The sequence below is a fragment of the Molossus molossus genome, unplaced genomic scaffold (genome assembly GCF_014108415.1).
Source record: "Molossus molossus isolate mMolMol1 unplaced genomic scaffold, mMolMol1.p scaffold_m16_p_10, whole genome shotgun sequence".
NCBI classification, from domain to species: Eukaryota; Metazoa; Chordata; class Mammalia; order Chiroptera; family Molossidae; genus Molossus; species Molossus molossus.
In genome coordinates, this window is record NW_023425345.1 from 41,201,710 (window position 1) to 41,218,396 (window position 16,687).

Below are 16,687 nucleotides of genomic sequence, written 5' to 3' on the forward strand. Positions count from 1 at the left end.
CAAAATGGAAGTGTTTTATCAGTGATTCTGTCTAGAGCAAGGGTTCTTTTAGGCTTGATATGGTAGCCAGGTAGTTTCAAAGAGGTTTTTTCTATTATTTTTTAATTAGAAAATTTAGGTTGGAATACTAGTTTTCATTAGGATGGTAACAAACCTTTGAAAAATTTTAGGGAGTTGTGTTTGCCTTCATAACGTTGTATGTGTAAATTACATCTCAATGAACAGTAATGTCATCATTATGAGAAATGACAAACAAAATTCAAGGCTTTTATAACTTTTTAATATTTAGAAATATGGGATTTTACTAAGATAAAAATTTTATAATTGCTATAAAAATTTCTCATTCTGATGAAGGTGTTTTTATATTCTAAGTACAGATTTTCTTTCCTTTTTGTTTTGTTTTGTTCTTTTAACCCCCTATCTTGGGATAAGCTTGAAATACGCACTATCCACACTACCAATCTCAAAAGTAAGGTGGGGTTTATTCAATATAGATACCTTCCAGGAGGGCCCAGAAACAAGACAATAAAAAGTTGACCTGATTTAAAAGAAAGTTCTGTCTTGTAAAAACGTTTGCATAGTTTTTACCGCTAGTGGCCTGATCCTTGATCCTTATTGAAGGCAAATGCCTTTCATGCAAGGACTGTGGGTCTGGGCCTTTAGAATTGTCTATTTTCATTACATGTTAAAATTATATTATTTATAGTATATTTCTATAATTTGCTGAAAAATAAGTCATCCTTTCTTTAAGAAAATACTCAGTTTTAACAATTAGCTTCTGACTGGGTTTGAAAGTCACCACGACTGAACAACCTAAACGACAATGAGCACAGACGTGTACTGTACCTTTGGTGTCTGTTAGTACGGTCTGTCCGAAATACGGGTCTACATAATAGCTTCATGTCACAAAATATACATGTCACAGTACATGAAAACCTTACGAACACAAGAAATGAGTGACTTCTAATTCTATTCATATAGGAATACTAATGCTACATTTGAGATTAAGATTATTAGAATTTTTAAAATACCGGTTCAACAGTGTAACAGATGTGTGAACTAATGTAACATTGAGGCAGTATAAAATGGTAGCCCAAATGGCTCAGCCTCCATTTTCCAGCTACTAAGTATTAATTCTTAAATGTATATTCAAAATGGTTCTTTAAATAATAGCTTTATCTGTACGTTTTAAACAAGCTTGAGAGACAAAGTTTTGAGTTTAGCACAACCAAACCTCATCAAGAAAATAATTTACACAAAAGAATATATTATCAGAAAAGTAACATTAATTTGATGGCACAAGGATTTAATGCTGTGCAAATTAAGTTCAAAATTTCCATTAAAGCTTATATAGAAATATGTGCATAACAAGAAATGAACACAGTTGTTAACAAAATCAAAACCATATATATGTGATGTGCTACTTTATGTAACAGCAGCATAAATTATATTAAATTTGAGATAAGTGTTGCTTCTTTTAAAAAATGTATTTCTTTGCTTATGCAAAGAATCACAACTTAATAAAACACTCTGTGTGAATAGGCATATGACAAGAAGAATATAATGCCTTTTGAAAGTAAGAACTGTCTGCTTTCAAGTAAAATATATTAAGATGTCCAAAGTTAATAAACAGACAAAAAAGTAAATGACAAATTGCACATCAAGTTTGTTCACTACCAGGATGTATTGTAAATGAGGAAATCAAACCTTCTACTTGTTTTCTGATCTGATGAGTACATAGTCCTGGGTCCTTACTACAATGGTCTTATTCTGGAGGCATTACGGTGTGGAAGGTGGTTTGGGAGATGAACAGGATCCTTGACTATCAAAACTGTTCGCCCGGCCAGGCAACTGAAAGACAATAATTTTACAATGTATGATCTAGTATAATAAATAATAAAGAGGGTAAATTGTTGCTACCTTTTAAGAGTGAATATTCACTCAGGATATGAAGGCCTCTGAAGAGAAAATATACACAACTCTCCCCGCCCTCAGAACTCACCTTCTCAGGTTGAAAGAGAAGAAGCAAATATCTCACAGAGACGTGGCAGGGCGTGGTCACAGAAGCATGCAGAGCAGCAATGTATAGATCACTATTCATGACTGAAGGGCCAGTTCACATCTGTGACAGGGTTTTAGTTCTTATGGTAAAATAATTATTGGTTTAATACAGGGGGAGGTGATTGCTAGGTAAATGCAATAAGAGGTTCTAGACACAAGAGACTGCATTTTACTTGCTCTGAAGCAGGAAGTGACTTTTAATTGGTGAGGTGACAGGGGTTAAGCTTGGCAATTGGGAGCCACACGTGATGAAGAATAATTTCTTGTGCACCCTAAATATTATGTGTATTTGAGAAGATTAGCTTCAACAGAATAAACTCTTGGTTATTTAGGCAGAAGTAACCAGATTTTCTAAATGATGTTTTCGTCTCTGTCCCATCAACTTACCCAGCTCTCGAACTGTTCCCTTCTCATTAGAATCCTTTCTGGGGCAATCAAACACACAATTGCACACGCATCACCTTCCCACAGGGCAAAATCCAGCCAGTTCTTAGGTCTCTAGTCCAAATGTTCTGTTTGACCATTGAATGTAGGTACAGGAGTTAGAAAAAGGAGCTGTTTGCTGGAGAAAGTGTATTTACACAATCTGTTAGTCCACTTGTCCTGTGACACTCTGCTGCTAGAAAACACCTGGGATCTTCTGATGTCCATATTGTAGCTTATTCTTCCTGCATGTCCTACAATGACTGACACAAACACAAGCCTAGTCCAGAGCTCTCTTCATTAGATAAATGTATAGCTGCTTATTAGACAGAGTCTTATGTAATTATAATATACCCGGGTCGTACAACATATGCCCTTTCATTAGTTCAAAGCTCTTGCTCACATCACCTCATTCTCCCTACATTGTTCCTGTGAAGTCTGAGGGGAGAATATTTCCATTCTCATGAACTATGGAGAAATGCAGCTGCAGACAGAGCAAGTGGTCTGCCCAGCGTTATCCAGCCAGAGGGACAAGGATTAGAACCCACATCTCCCCCTCAGTGTGGCTCTCTGCCCAGCGAATCTTACTCTCATGTCTAGATTCTTAAAATGAATATTCACCTTTCAAACCCTAAATAAAAACAAAGACAAGAATCAGAAAAAGGATCGCAAATGTATAATAAGCAGTATACTTTATACTTTAGACAATACACACTGCTGAAATAAAATACAACCTTTCCAAGCCTCATTGAACTATTTTGAGAATATACTCGGCTATATTTCTGAACCACTCTAGGGGAAAATGCTGTGTAAAGTGCACTTGTGTGAGTGTCTGCCTATTAAATGCTGAGGTGAGGTAAACATGTGAAACACACACACACACACACACACACACACACACAGAGCAGACACCTATGATGACAGTTCACCTCTGTTGTCTGAGCATGCAATGTTCATACCCCATTCATCCAGTTTTCTCTCTAATGTCCTGAGTAACACAGCCAAGGTCTTATTTTTGTGACTGAGCTGAGCTGAGAACCTGGGCCCACTGACCTTTAGAAGTTAATTACACTGTGCCCAGTGCTAGAACAAGAAGCAGAATCTTATCCAGTGAGATGACAATGAATTATTCACTTACCACGTGGCTATTATAACAATTCTTTTTAATGAATTGCATAAATCCCATCATCTACCACAAATCATTTTGTCGACATGCATTACCTCTCAAGCATTCGGGTCACATAAGTGACTTACTTTGTGACTCTTCAAGAGGCTCCGGCAATTGTCTTCCCATCTAGCAACATTCAGTGTTTCAAACAGACTGACAACTTCACGGCTAAAAATCCTGATAGAAGCTGGTTATTGATACCTCTTCTGGTTAAACATTATAATTGGAGCTAACACTGTGTCATACTCAGGGCAAAGAACTCAATAGTCAGCATTTTATTTAGTTTTACTCCATGAATTTACTACTATTACAGAGTAATAGCAGAACTTAGGTTGTTAAACTAACTTTCCCAAAGATTCTCCAATATGCAGCCACACAGCACAGCCAGGCTTTGATTTCAGGCAAGCTGATGTCTCAGTATTTTATTTTATTTAAATCCTCACCCAAGGATATTTTTCCACTTATCTTCAGATAGAGTTGAGCAGGGGAGAGACAGAGAAAAAGAGAGATACATCGATTGGCTGCCTCCCACAGGACCCCAAACAGGGCCAGGGACCAAACTGCAACTGAGGTACGTGCCCTTGAACAGAATTGAACCCGTGACCCTTTGGTCCGTGGGCCAACGCTCTAACCACGAAACCAAACTGGCCAGGGCACCTCAGTATTTAAAAAAATTGTGAGCACTTTTATTTCCTGGCCAGAATTGGGGTAGATATACCTGCCCTCTTACATAGATATTAGTATTAGTTAATAATACTTCTATTTAGGGATTCTGGGGAAGTTTAGATGAGGTGGCTGGTTTGACTGAAGAGAAGCCCCTACATTTGGTTTCCAGTTAGTAATGGAATTGCTGGCATGCTCCACCATTCACTGATGTACGTTTCCAGGCTAGGCAAAGAAAATAATAGAGCTGCAGTTTTTATGGACTTACTGCCTAAAGGAATATCAGATCCAGAAAGTTTAGTGAGTTTTGAAATCTAGCAAGGCACCCAGAACTTTGAACACTGGTTGACAGAGTCTGCGGGGCAAAGCAAGACCAATATCTGTGTGTGTGTTTTTAAATAGGCGAACACATAAAATGTCAGAGCGTCATTAGCAGACAAAATAATTAAGCAAAATAAATTAAAAAAAAAGAGAGAGAGAGAGGTAGAGAGAGTAGGTGTTAGGAATCACAGAGCCCACCTCCAGCAAAGGGTGCCAATGTGTTATTGGTTTCCGGTGATAGGCCAGCATTTCATTCCAGTGGTCTCGCCCAAGACCCTCAGCGTCCAGTCCTGTTCTGCATACTCCTATGACCTCATTGTGTCCAACCCTACAATTCAGAGAATATTACACTTTCATTCCAACATTCAAAGGTAAATGGAGTTTCACACATCCTAGCAGAATTTTAAACATATGATCAAAACACTGGATTTTGTGACAGGTTCTAAATGATTTTGCAGATCAAACTACTTCAGGGCAAATAGAAAATCTTAAGTGAACTGAAAGTAAATATACAGAATCAGCATTCAAAAGTGAATTTGTAAAAGTGCACACACAAACCATTTTAGAGTTTGGTAACTTGAGCACATTTCACAATAGTAAAAACAGTATGAATGAGAAAGGCCAGCTGGTCCTTACCTATATGATGAGGTTCTTTCTTGGAAGCAATCCTATTAACTTTAAGTGACGTAAATAAAAATCTCCTTCTTTCCACAAGGCTTAATGTTTTGTAATGATGCTTAGATTTCTCACCGAGAAATCAACATCCACTTTCTTGCATAAATGATCATGTGTAATTAATTCTAAATGATATGTCAGTAAATGTTTTGCTTGTACTATAAGTAAACAGGGCAGGGCTGTGTTCCGCACCACGGCATTTGACTTCTTATTGCACAGCGCTAGAGCGGATTGGCTCTACTTTCCATTCATGTCCTGCTTTTACAGCAATGAATCAAAATAATAATGACAGTTAATATTTCTGGAGCTTATTATGTACCAGACACTGTTCTAAGTAACTTAGAACTGTACTGACTCACTTAATCCTCACACCATGAGAGTGAGTATCATTACCATCATCTCATTTTGCAGACAGGAACGAAACCCCGAGAAGGGCAGGGACCTGCCTGCCTTTACACGCTGAGGAAGAGGCAGGGCAGGATTTGAATCGAGACTGTTGACTTAGTGAGTGTGCAAGTGGTTAAGTTGTTTCTCAAGCATTTCTAAAGGTTATTTATTTTTGTGAATCCCCACCTGAGGATATTTTCCCATTGGTTTTTAGATAGAGTGGAAGGAAGGGAGGGAGAGTGAGAGAGAAAGAGAAACATTGATGTGAGAGAGACACGTTGACTGGTAGCCTTCCTCGTGACCCCTGACTGGGGCCAGGGATGAACCTGCAACTCTTTGGTCCAAGGGCCGATGCTCAAACTGCTGAGCCAAAGCAGCCAGGGCCTCAAAGCAACGTTTAAGGTTGGTGAGAATGCATCAGGGCTGCATTCCTATGGCCACTATTCACCTTCTCCTCTTTCTCTGGACGGCAGGTTGATGCTCCAACCGCTGAGCCAAACCTTATGCTAAGGTTTTACAAATGGGAAAAGTAAATCCCCAAGAGAGTCCACAGCTTTCCCTTTCACACAGCTAGTTGATGACAGAGCTCTGATAAGAACCATACTATTCATATTCCAGCCCAGGTGGGAAAACAAACTTCATGGATTTTAATTCCTCTTGTCACTGTAAAAGGCTTCACAACTGTGCTTTCTGTGTTCCATAGTGCTCTGTACCCATTCTTTCACCAGCCCTGGGTGGCCCGTTCTTCAACTTAACAGTGACTTCTTTCGCGGAAGAAGAAGAAAAGAAATATTGTAACATGAGAAAAATGAGTTTTGAATGAGTACGTTTTTTCTCTGCCAATTTACAGGAAAACGGCTGCAGCGGAATTTGGTTTGCACGTGACTACACAGGGCCGTTCTTCAGTGAGCCCCTAGATACACGTACCTGTCGTAATCCATGACTGCGATGGAGAGGCTGACCTGGTCCACGTTCTCCGGAGGGATGTCGAAAATAATGGCCTCATTGTACACAGGGTTGAGAGTGTTTTTCTTTGTCGTTGTTTTCCTCTTTTTTAACCTTCGACCCTCACACATCAGAGACACTTTGACATAAGGATCTAGGAGTGGGAAGGTTATTTTGTTAAAATAGAAGTAACAGTAGAACGTATAAATAAAATTGTAGTTAATTGTTACTAAGAAAAGTGGTATATTAAGCTCTTTAATATTACCAGTTTTATTTTTATTTATTTATTTATTTTATAAGATTAAACAAATATTTTTGAGTTTTTAGAGAGAGAGGAAGGGAGAGAGAGACAGAGACATCGATTGGCTGCCTCCTGCATGCCCCCACTGGGGACCAAGCCCACAACCTGAGCATGTGCCCTGACTGGGAATTGAACTGGGACCTCTCAGTCCATGGGATGACGCTCAATCCCCTGAGCCACACCGGCAGGCAATATTACCAATTTTAAATTCAAATGAATTATTTGGGGGCAGAAGGTTCTGTGAGACTTCTTACTTTAAATAAAACATGTATCTTGAATGAACTAGAAGAACTTTAACTTGATCTCACTATTTTTAATACAACAGTGAAAACTCACTCATTTACCAAGAGCCAGTCCAGAGCTACAATGAGTCTTTTAGTCACAGCTATTTGAAGACACATTTTTGTTCGATGTGGTTTTTAGGGAATGTAATCTTAACAAGTAGTGGTTTTTAGGGAATGTAATCCTAACAAGTAGGAATGATTGTATTAAAGTTAATTTCTTTCAAAATAATTTAGGGTAAGAATAATAACACTTGTGAAGGAGCAACATTGTGTCTGGACAGTATTTATAATCACAATGAGAGATATTCGAAAGCAACAATTACAGTAGTTAGAATTTTCTTCAATCATTGGCAAAGATACTAAAATTAGAGGTCTCATTATACAGTTATAGTGTTGATGCTTGATAAGAAACTCAGATTGAAGAAATGATCATTATAAATAATTATTAAATGCTCAACAGCATACAAAAAAAGGTCAATATATGCCTTAAAGATGGCTGCAAGGAAGGTTTCTTTTATGACATTGTCAATACAATGCCAACTGGAAAGAGAAAAATGTAGTTGGGCTATATTTTTATGGGCCAAGGGATTAAAAAATTGTTAACAGGTTTTGCCCAGCTGACTGTCTCTACCCTCTTATTCCTGACACCTTAAGTGGAACATTTGTTATGGTCCTATAAAACTTTATATAGTTACTTTTTTATAAAACGGAGGCATAGCCTTGGGAGGGGGTGTTGACACTGGGGTGAGCATGGTAGATGGTGTAAACAGTCCGTTTTTAAGCTTTATCTTTATTTTTGAATTTTCTGGTCATCCTCCACCTATAGCAACTCTCACTTTTTCTCTCTTTTCATCAAGGTAGTAATAAATCCTACTTCCCTATATTAAGCCAAAATGATGGCAATACTAATTTAGTTAAGCAAATGAATGTTTTCTGAGCACTAGAACCATGCAGTTATGTATTTTATAAACATATCTTCGAAGGGGCAAAACGTATTTTGTGGCTAGAAAAAGTGTACGTAGAAGAAAACAAGGTGAAAGGGTAATGTTCAATGGCTATTTTCCACTTATATAAAATTTTTTTTCAATAATAGGAAGCAGGTTTTAAGGAAGAAGCTCATTTTTGTGATCTACTTTTGTGTATGAACCCCTAGGCCCAGGCCTGTCATTAACAATGGGAACAAGGCCTGGTTTATCCTTCGGTGCCCCCGTCATGTCTCTGATGACATTTCTCTACTCTACACGTGACAAGGATAATTTACTGACTCCTTGGTTGATTCACAAGCCTTTTGTGAGAATTAATGAGGTGCATAGAAATAAAAAGTAATCTTGTACTTAATTACAACTTTGATGCTGTTTGCTTGTCTCAAAATTTGATCTCTTTTGGTATGTGGTAGAAAGAATAGAATAAACAATAATTTGCAGAGTACCCTGTTTGCCTTAAGTTAAAGATCTGTTGACCCAAGAATTTTTCTTTGGTTATTTCAAAATAAATGTGGAATTTACTTTCTTTCCTGCTACGTTTATATATCAACTATGTATTGCAAATTTAAAAAAAAGAATAGGTGAGTCATGACACAGTTCAAGATCAAGATGCTAGAGAGAGATGTACAACGAGAACTCTCCCTCATTGTACCTGTCTCCAAACCTCTCCGCCCTCACCCCTTCGTTTTTGTGTACCACTCCACTATTTATTTATGCAAATATTAGCAACATGAATATATATCCTAAAAATTCCCATTCTTACACAGAAGGGAGTATGTATTTGCATCTCATTTTACAATTAATTAAATCCTGTACCTCTTTCCACACCAGAATTTAGAGATTCCTCAGGCTTTTTGTAATGCAGATTTAGGGGTTATTTTTGTTCTTAAAAAAATAAGAACACTGTTATAGATTAACTCCATGTTATCCTTTATTATATCTCCATTACTATTTCTTATTTCTGTTTAATTCAACAAATGTTCACTGACCTCCCTACTCTGCCCTTATTATTTTTCCTTTCACAGAGTTATGCAAAAGTTCACATAATTCATTATAAATAATCCTGTAGAACTGTAGTGATTTAAAAGAGGTGATAAAAGAGCATGATGTGGCTCTAACACTAACAAAGTTAGCACAAAAAAAATTTCTTTCATGAATGTCTTGAAGAAACTTCAAGAAGCATTTCTTTACTTTATTATTTCTTTCAATCCCTATGGTTGCCAACTTTTTAGTTAGAAAGGCAGTAAGAGTGCAAATGCAAATGGTGGTCTTGGAACCAGGTCATTTCTCTTCAGATCAGGTGAGGGAAATAAGTTCAGTCTAAATATGTCATCAAATGGTCCCCGCTCATAGTTTAATGCAAGACTGACACACATGCTTTAAAGTCCAAGAATCTTCTTTTATAAGCAAGTGATTAGCTGAAAGTAGGGAAGTGGATGATAAATGATGAACTTTCAACAGAACTCATCAGTAGAGATGGCAATAAAAATAAAAACCCAAGTTCAAAGTCAATCTATTTGGTAACACCTTTCAAAAATTTTGTAATGATAATGTAAATTAAACAGGGGATTTGGAGACCTGTAGTTGGTAATCTCTTTTTCTCTTTTTACAGTACGCCAATACAGACAAATGAGCTCATTAATTCATTCTCTACATATAATTTTTGGTACATAGATATTTTATTTGGGAATGTGTCCTTGGCCACTTGTGTGCATACCTGATGCGCCAGTAATATCCATCGCCTTCAGATTCCTGCACTTGATGACTGTCAATGTCATGCGACCAGCAGTTGGCAAATAACAAAGGGAAAACATGATTTCACCCAGGTCTACGCTTTCCTAGAAAGGCAATTGGTAACGTTAGCAATTTCAAACACCGGAGAGTGAAAATAAAATATAATTAAAGGTGTTGAGTGAAAAATCACTTTAATAGAATATTTGAATGCCATTTTAAATGGTTTTATTGCTGATACAAGTAATATTGCAAGAAAGCTGTTCCACATGGAGAAAGAGAATATATCCTATCCCAGATGCTTAGTTAACATCTCCACTTGTATTTCTAACAGGAATCTCAAACTTAATACAGCCTAAACCAGACTGTTGATTCCACTCATTCCTCATCATCTTCTGAAACCAACCCGTCAGTCTTTCTAAAATCAGCAACATCATTCACCCAGAGGCTGGGGCCAAAAACCTAGCAGTCACTTTTATTCGTATCTTTTCCTCATGCCTACATCCAACCCATGTCTTAGCTACACTGTCTACAAAATGAATCCCAAAGGACTGACTTTCTTTTCAACCATATTACTACCATTCAAGCCACTATCACCTCTTACCAGGACTATTTCATTAGTCTCTAAAAGTGATCTCCCATTTTCAGGAGTTCCTTTTCATATAGTGGCCAAAGTGGTTATTTATGAATGCAAGTCAAATTATTTCACTTTCCTGCTTAACACCATCTAAGGGCTCATGGCTATACTGTAATGAAATTCAAATGATTTACCCTGGCATACAAGTGGGGTAATTATACATCCTGGTGTATCTGGAAAATTCCAGCTTTATACCTATTGTTCTGGTATAATTATTAAGAACATCCCCTTTAATTCTTAAATATGTCTTTGGACAATGCATTACATGTTATACATATGAGGCCCCATGCGATCTGGACCACATACCTATGTCTCTAACTCTATCTCTTGCCTCTTCCCTCAGCTCACTCTGATTGCAGATATAAAGACTTTTTTCTGTTGTTCAAACCAATGAAATTTGTTCTTGCTTTTAGTCTTGTGTTTTTTTCTATCTTCACATGGCTGACTTCTTTTTCTCATGCAAGACTCAGCTCAAACAGCATCTCTCCAGTGAGGTTTTCCCCTTCTTATTCTATATTCACTCCACTCACAGATCCTTCACATTTTTTCCATAACAGCTACCATCGTCAGAAATTATCTTTGCAGCCACTGTGGAAAACAGTATGGAGGTTCCTCAAAAAATAAAAAATGTAACTGCTATTTGACCCAGTGGTCTCACTTCTAGGAATATATTCTAAGAATCCCCAAACACCAATCAGAAAGAATATATGTATCCCTATGTTCACAGCAGTATTATTTACAATAGCTAGATCTGGAAACAGCCCAAGGGCCCATCAGTAGATGAGTGGATAAAAAAGCTGTGATACAGCCCGACCGATATGGCTCAGTGGTTGAGCATTGACCCATGTACCAAGAGGTTGCCAGTTTGATTCCCGGTCAGGGCACATGCCCAGGTTGTGGTCCCTATCCCCAGTGGGGGCGTGCAGGAGGTGGCCAGTCGATGTTCTCTCTCATCAATGTTTATATCTCTCTCTCCCTCTCCCTTCACCTCTCTCTAAACTCAACAAAGAAAAAAAAAAAAAAACAAATAGCTGTGGTACATTTACAAAACAGAATACTATGTGGTTGTGAAAAAGAAGGATCTCTTTCCCTTTGAGACAGCATGGATGGACCTGGAGATTATTATTCTAAGTGAAATAAATCAGCCAGAGAAAGACAAATATCACAAAATCTCACTTATATGTGGAATCTAATGCACAAAATAAACTGACGAACAAAATAAGGCCAGCAACATGGATGCATGGAACAGACTGATGAATCTCAGAGGGAGGGGGCAGGAAGAGATTAACCAAAGAATTTAAATGCATATATATGTAACCCACAGACACGGAAAATAGTATGAGAAGGCCGGGGGTGAGGTGGGGGTGGAGGGGGGCAAAAAGAGAAAAAATGGAAGACAGCTATAATACTGCCAATAACAACAGCAAAATTACCATTTGTTTCCCTGATTCCCGTACATAAGGTCTGGGAAACCAGCGTTCTTGTCTGTTATTTTTGCCTCCTACTAAAGTGGCTGGTGCACAGCTAGCTCTCAGTGCATTTTTATTTTTGAAGGAATGAAAATATTATTAATTAATGTGGAGAAAAAATAACCTACTCTTTCCATTTATAAAAGTTCGGAGTGCCTTGATATAGATATATTTGCTGTCATTGGCCCATAGATTGTGGACAAATGAAAGTGTGTGTGAACAATGAATATTTAGGATGCTTTTCAAAAAGCTGTTAACAGAATTTAATCAAACCATTCCTGGTAAAAACAATTTGTGATGGCTTTGATTTTGGGGGAAATAGATTGCTATGCATTCAGGACAAAGAATTAGGTCCTTAAAAATTCTTCACAAGTTATTAACACTTATGGACATATTCTTACAGCTCAGGTTTTGATTTATGTATTCCCATTTCTTTATTCATAGTCTAAAAGTAGTAAAGCCTAATAATTAGCACAATAAAGTTTGAGTCAGTTAAACTTGGGTTTTGACTCCTGTTTATGCCTCCCAGCTGTGAGATCCTAAAGTATTTAATTAAACTTTGATCCTTGAGACATCATTTTTAAATTGAGGAAAATGTCCACACCACACTCTAAACAAACCCCAAGGTATATAACAGTATCTGGCACATGGTCAAGGATGCTTGCGTTGCAGTACTGCTATCACGTGGAGCAGTGCCTTACACATAGCAGGTGCTCAGTAAGTACTGCATACATTAATCAAGTGAAGAATTATTATTTCTTGATAAAATTAGTAAAAATAAATATTTCATTAGAAAGGTATATCTGACCAGGTCTTCTCTGTGCTGTTGGATTGCTACAGACCCCAAATAGTGAGCAAAACCCAAGAGGAGAGGCCTGAGGGAAAACAGGAAGATCACAGCCTCCTGCCAAGGATTCCTTCTTTTCACCACCAAGCAAGTACTGAGTATTAGTTGCTGGGCCTATTGGTAGAGGCTGTGGACACCAAGACAGACACGGCAGGACTCTGCCGTTGAAGATCTCAGTTGAAAAGAAGAGTAGCCTGTAAAGGGCTAAGAAAAGAAGTCTGCATTCTGTCTTTATCTAATCTCTCTTTGTTTTACTTTCTATCTCTTTTCCCAAATGTTCCTTTACGCTTAGTCAATGGGCTGACGTTTTCTGCCTGGCAGACCCCTTCCCTCACTGGGTATTCTCCTTCCAGGAACTATCAATCAGGGTAGGCATCTTTTGTTGTCAGCTGGTAAAAGTTGTGAATGTAGAGCAAGATACCAAGTTCTACCAAGAAACAGGTGAGGGTGGTGATGGAGGAGCTAGGAATGAAATAGGAAACATGACCTCCGACAAAATGCATAGAATCCAACAGGAAACGCACCACGTGCAAACTGGAAAAAAGGCCACAGAAGCATCGAAAGGGATTAGTACATAAAATATGTCATGTGTCTGACTGCCATGGTTTTACTTTTACACATTAAATAATCAGCGGGAATAATTTTATACTTCTCTAGGAATATGCTTACTAGCTAGAACACAGAAAGTTCATTATGTTTAGTCCAATCTCTCAAAGATTCTTTTTATGGATTCAGTGCCACCATAATTTTGATGATCTGTTATTAACAGGTATTAGTACATACAAAGAGGTTAAAGAGGTGACCAAAGTACTAGCCCAAATAAATGGAAAAGCATGACTAAAGGGTGTCTTCGAGCTGCCCTGTATAACAAGCGAGTTGGTTTTTTGCCTACTATAGTAGTAAGAAACCTACTTAAATATTTAAACTACATGTGGTCAGGGATTTTTAAAAAAATTGGAATGAACTGGGTGGTAAAATTAATTTATATTATGCATTCATAATAATTGTACAAAAGTTTCATTCATCCTTAGACTGAATTTTTCTTTCAAGAAGTATAGATGTGGAAGAACTAAAACTAGGCAGTTATACTGAAGAGGGCATAATACTCTCTAAGGTAAATACCAATATTCTTCAACATTTTTTTTTTTAAATCCTCACCTGAGAATATTTTTCCATTTATCTTCAGATAGAGTGGGCAGGGGGGTAGAGGGAGAGAGAGAGAGAGAGAGAGAGAGAGAGAGAGAGAGAGAGAGAGAGAGGTGAGAGAGACACATTGACTAGTTGCCTCCCGCGTGACCCTGACCAGGGCCAGGGATGAACCGCAACCGAGGGACATGTCCTTGACCAGAATCGAACCCGTGATTCTTTGGTCTGTGAGCCGAAGCTCTAACTGCTGAGCCAAACTGGCTAGGGCAATATTCTTCAACTTTTAAAATCTGGAAGTGATCTAAAAGATAATCATGAAAAATGAACTTCATAAATGAAAATGGCTATGGGACCTTAAGAAAGGTCCTCCAGCAGATGTAACGGCAGAACTCTGGATTCTGGCCACATGCTCTGAGCTGCAGTGAACACTAACCCTCAACTGCCCACCACGGACCTCTTGTTCTCTGTCAACGGCCCAACTCCAGGGGGCTGATCGAGTTCTAACTGCATAATGTAACAAAGTTATACAGTAAAATTCTCTTACTTAATGAGACTATATCATTTCTTATTCAACACCCATACTATTATTTTAGGCAAAGTTCTAACAAGAATGTTTCCTTAGTATGTCAATCTACATCAGGTCAAAACTCACAGAAATGTGGAGGTGGGGAACTTACAGCAGTGGGTCTAGTGAAGGCAGAAATAAATGATAGTTGCTAAGACACCACACATATAAAAGAGAAGCAAGTATTCTAAAAAGGATAGCAATCTAGATCATTTTGTATCATGGGGAACTAACACTAATGCCTCAGCAACTTAAAAACAACTGTTTGTTACAGACTTGAAGGTTATTAATATTCCAAGTAATGACTGAGTCATCAAAGTAAGGAAAAATATCCTCTATCCTCCGTTGAAAAAAGTAGAGACATGCACACTATTTTTGAGAGTAATATTTTTATCCCAAATCCTTAAAATGTTTAAAGTGGTAATTTTGGCTTAAAATGAGAAAAGGCTTTCAGTTTCTGAACATTTTATTCATGGGTAATCTAATTTGCTCCAATTCTGTATACATATGTATTTCACATATTAACCTTTAAAACACTCTGGTATCACCTGGCTGGTGTGGCTCAGTGGTTGAGCATTGACCCATTGTACCAAGAGGTCACTGGTTCGGTTCCCAGTCAGGGCACATGCCCAGATTGTGGGCCAAATCCTCAGTGGGGGCCATGCAGGAGGAGGCCAATTGATGTTCTCTCTCATTGATGTTTCTATCTCTCTTCCTCCCTTCCTCTCTCTTAAAAAAAAAATAATAATAATAATAAAATAAAATAAAGAAAAAAAATACTCTGGTATCTTTGGGCAATCAATCATTTGAAACTGGCTATACAGTCTATGATACGGTGTTCTAAGAAATTTCTCTCAGGTAAGCCAACCTTTATTTCATCCTCATACACACTGATGTATCTTGATGAACATTCACAATGGCAGTCTTCTGGCTAGGTCAGGGACCACACGTTTGATTCATCCTGGCTCCACAGACAGAGCTGGGTGTCATTTTCTGATGATTGGCTATAGTCAACCTCATAAATAAAGTCCCAGTTATAAAGTTCTTTTTCATGTACTGCCTCTCCAAAATAAAAATAAAAGTCACTGGAAAAATAAGTGGATATATAAGTAGCTGCACTGCACATCCTATTTCAGGACTAACCGAACTCACAGTAAGATCAAACTACAGCAACTGAGTGTAAGCGACGGAGAGGAGGCACATTTAAAGCGCCATACCCGAGGGAAATAATCATTACATTGGGATTTGAAAAATAAACAGATGGGATTTAGAGGGAAGAAGAGGAATAATGTGAGTACTATGGTTAACAATGAGGGTAACAAAAATAAAATTTGAAAAATGTTTCTTTATTTTGAGAAAGCTAGATTAAAATGAAGAGAAGAGAGAGGCCATTGAAATAAATGGGTATGGGAAGGTGTTGGCTGAAGAAAGGTTTGAATTTAGTGATAAATTACAATGTAAGAATCATTAAGACTTATTTGAAAAACCTTTAAACAAACAATTGGTTGCCATGGTGACAGCAGCTATCCCATCTACTTAACAACCTAAATGCAGCCTGCCTTCTACATTTCCTGGTTGGCAGGAACATGGATGGTTTCTCACACACTGTTAAACAATGTGTTACTGGATCAAATGAGCTTCTTCATCAAGTTACTAGTCCTTCATCCACCTGCCCATAAAATGAAGCTACAGCGAAACGCAGACTCAGAAGGGTCTACTCAATTCAAACAACCAAAACATTTTTATTTCTCTCTGACACACACCTTCCATTCACATACACAAGAAAACATCGAATTTAACCTTGAGCAATCCACTTAACCTCACTTGATCTCAGTTTTTTGTTGTTGTTGTTGCTGTAACATGAGGGTGTTCAAAATGAACTAATTTATCTTTAGTGCTAAAAGTCTTTTAAGCACTGTCATTTTAAGCACTGGTAAAATGAGGTCTAATGGGTATGTATAGTTCGGGCATGTTCAGGTATGGATGGACAGGCCCTTTGAGGCCTTGTTTGCTATAGAGCTGGTGGAACCTCACTGGAAAGACCACAAAGGCTCAATTGGTGCTAATACTTTGATTTCCAG

General features: G+C 37.9%; 1 protein-coding gene across 1 annotated transcript in view; it reads right to left on the minus strand.

The window, feature by feature from the left end:
- Positions 1–411: 411 nt before the first annotated feature.
- The window catches only part of SYT10 (synaptotagmin 10), a 65,023-nt gene continuing 48,747 nt past the window's right edge, over positions 412–16,687 (minus strand). Inside the window, exons 4-7 of the mRNA XM_036252461.1 lie at positions 9,929–10,049; positions 6,626–6,797; positions 4,835–4,964; positions 412–1,851 (exon numbers count right to left, since the gene is read on the minus strand). Of these exons, the coding sequence (XP_036108354.1) occupies positions 1,780–1,851; positions 4,835–4,964; positions 6,626–6,797; positions 9,929–10,049 (495 nt within the window). The 3' untranslated portion in view covers positions 412–1,779. The remainder of the gene's footprint in view (positions 1,852–4,834; positions 4,965–6,625; positions 6,798–9,928; positions 10,050–16,687) is intronic.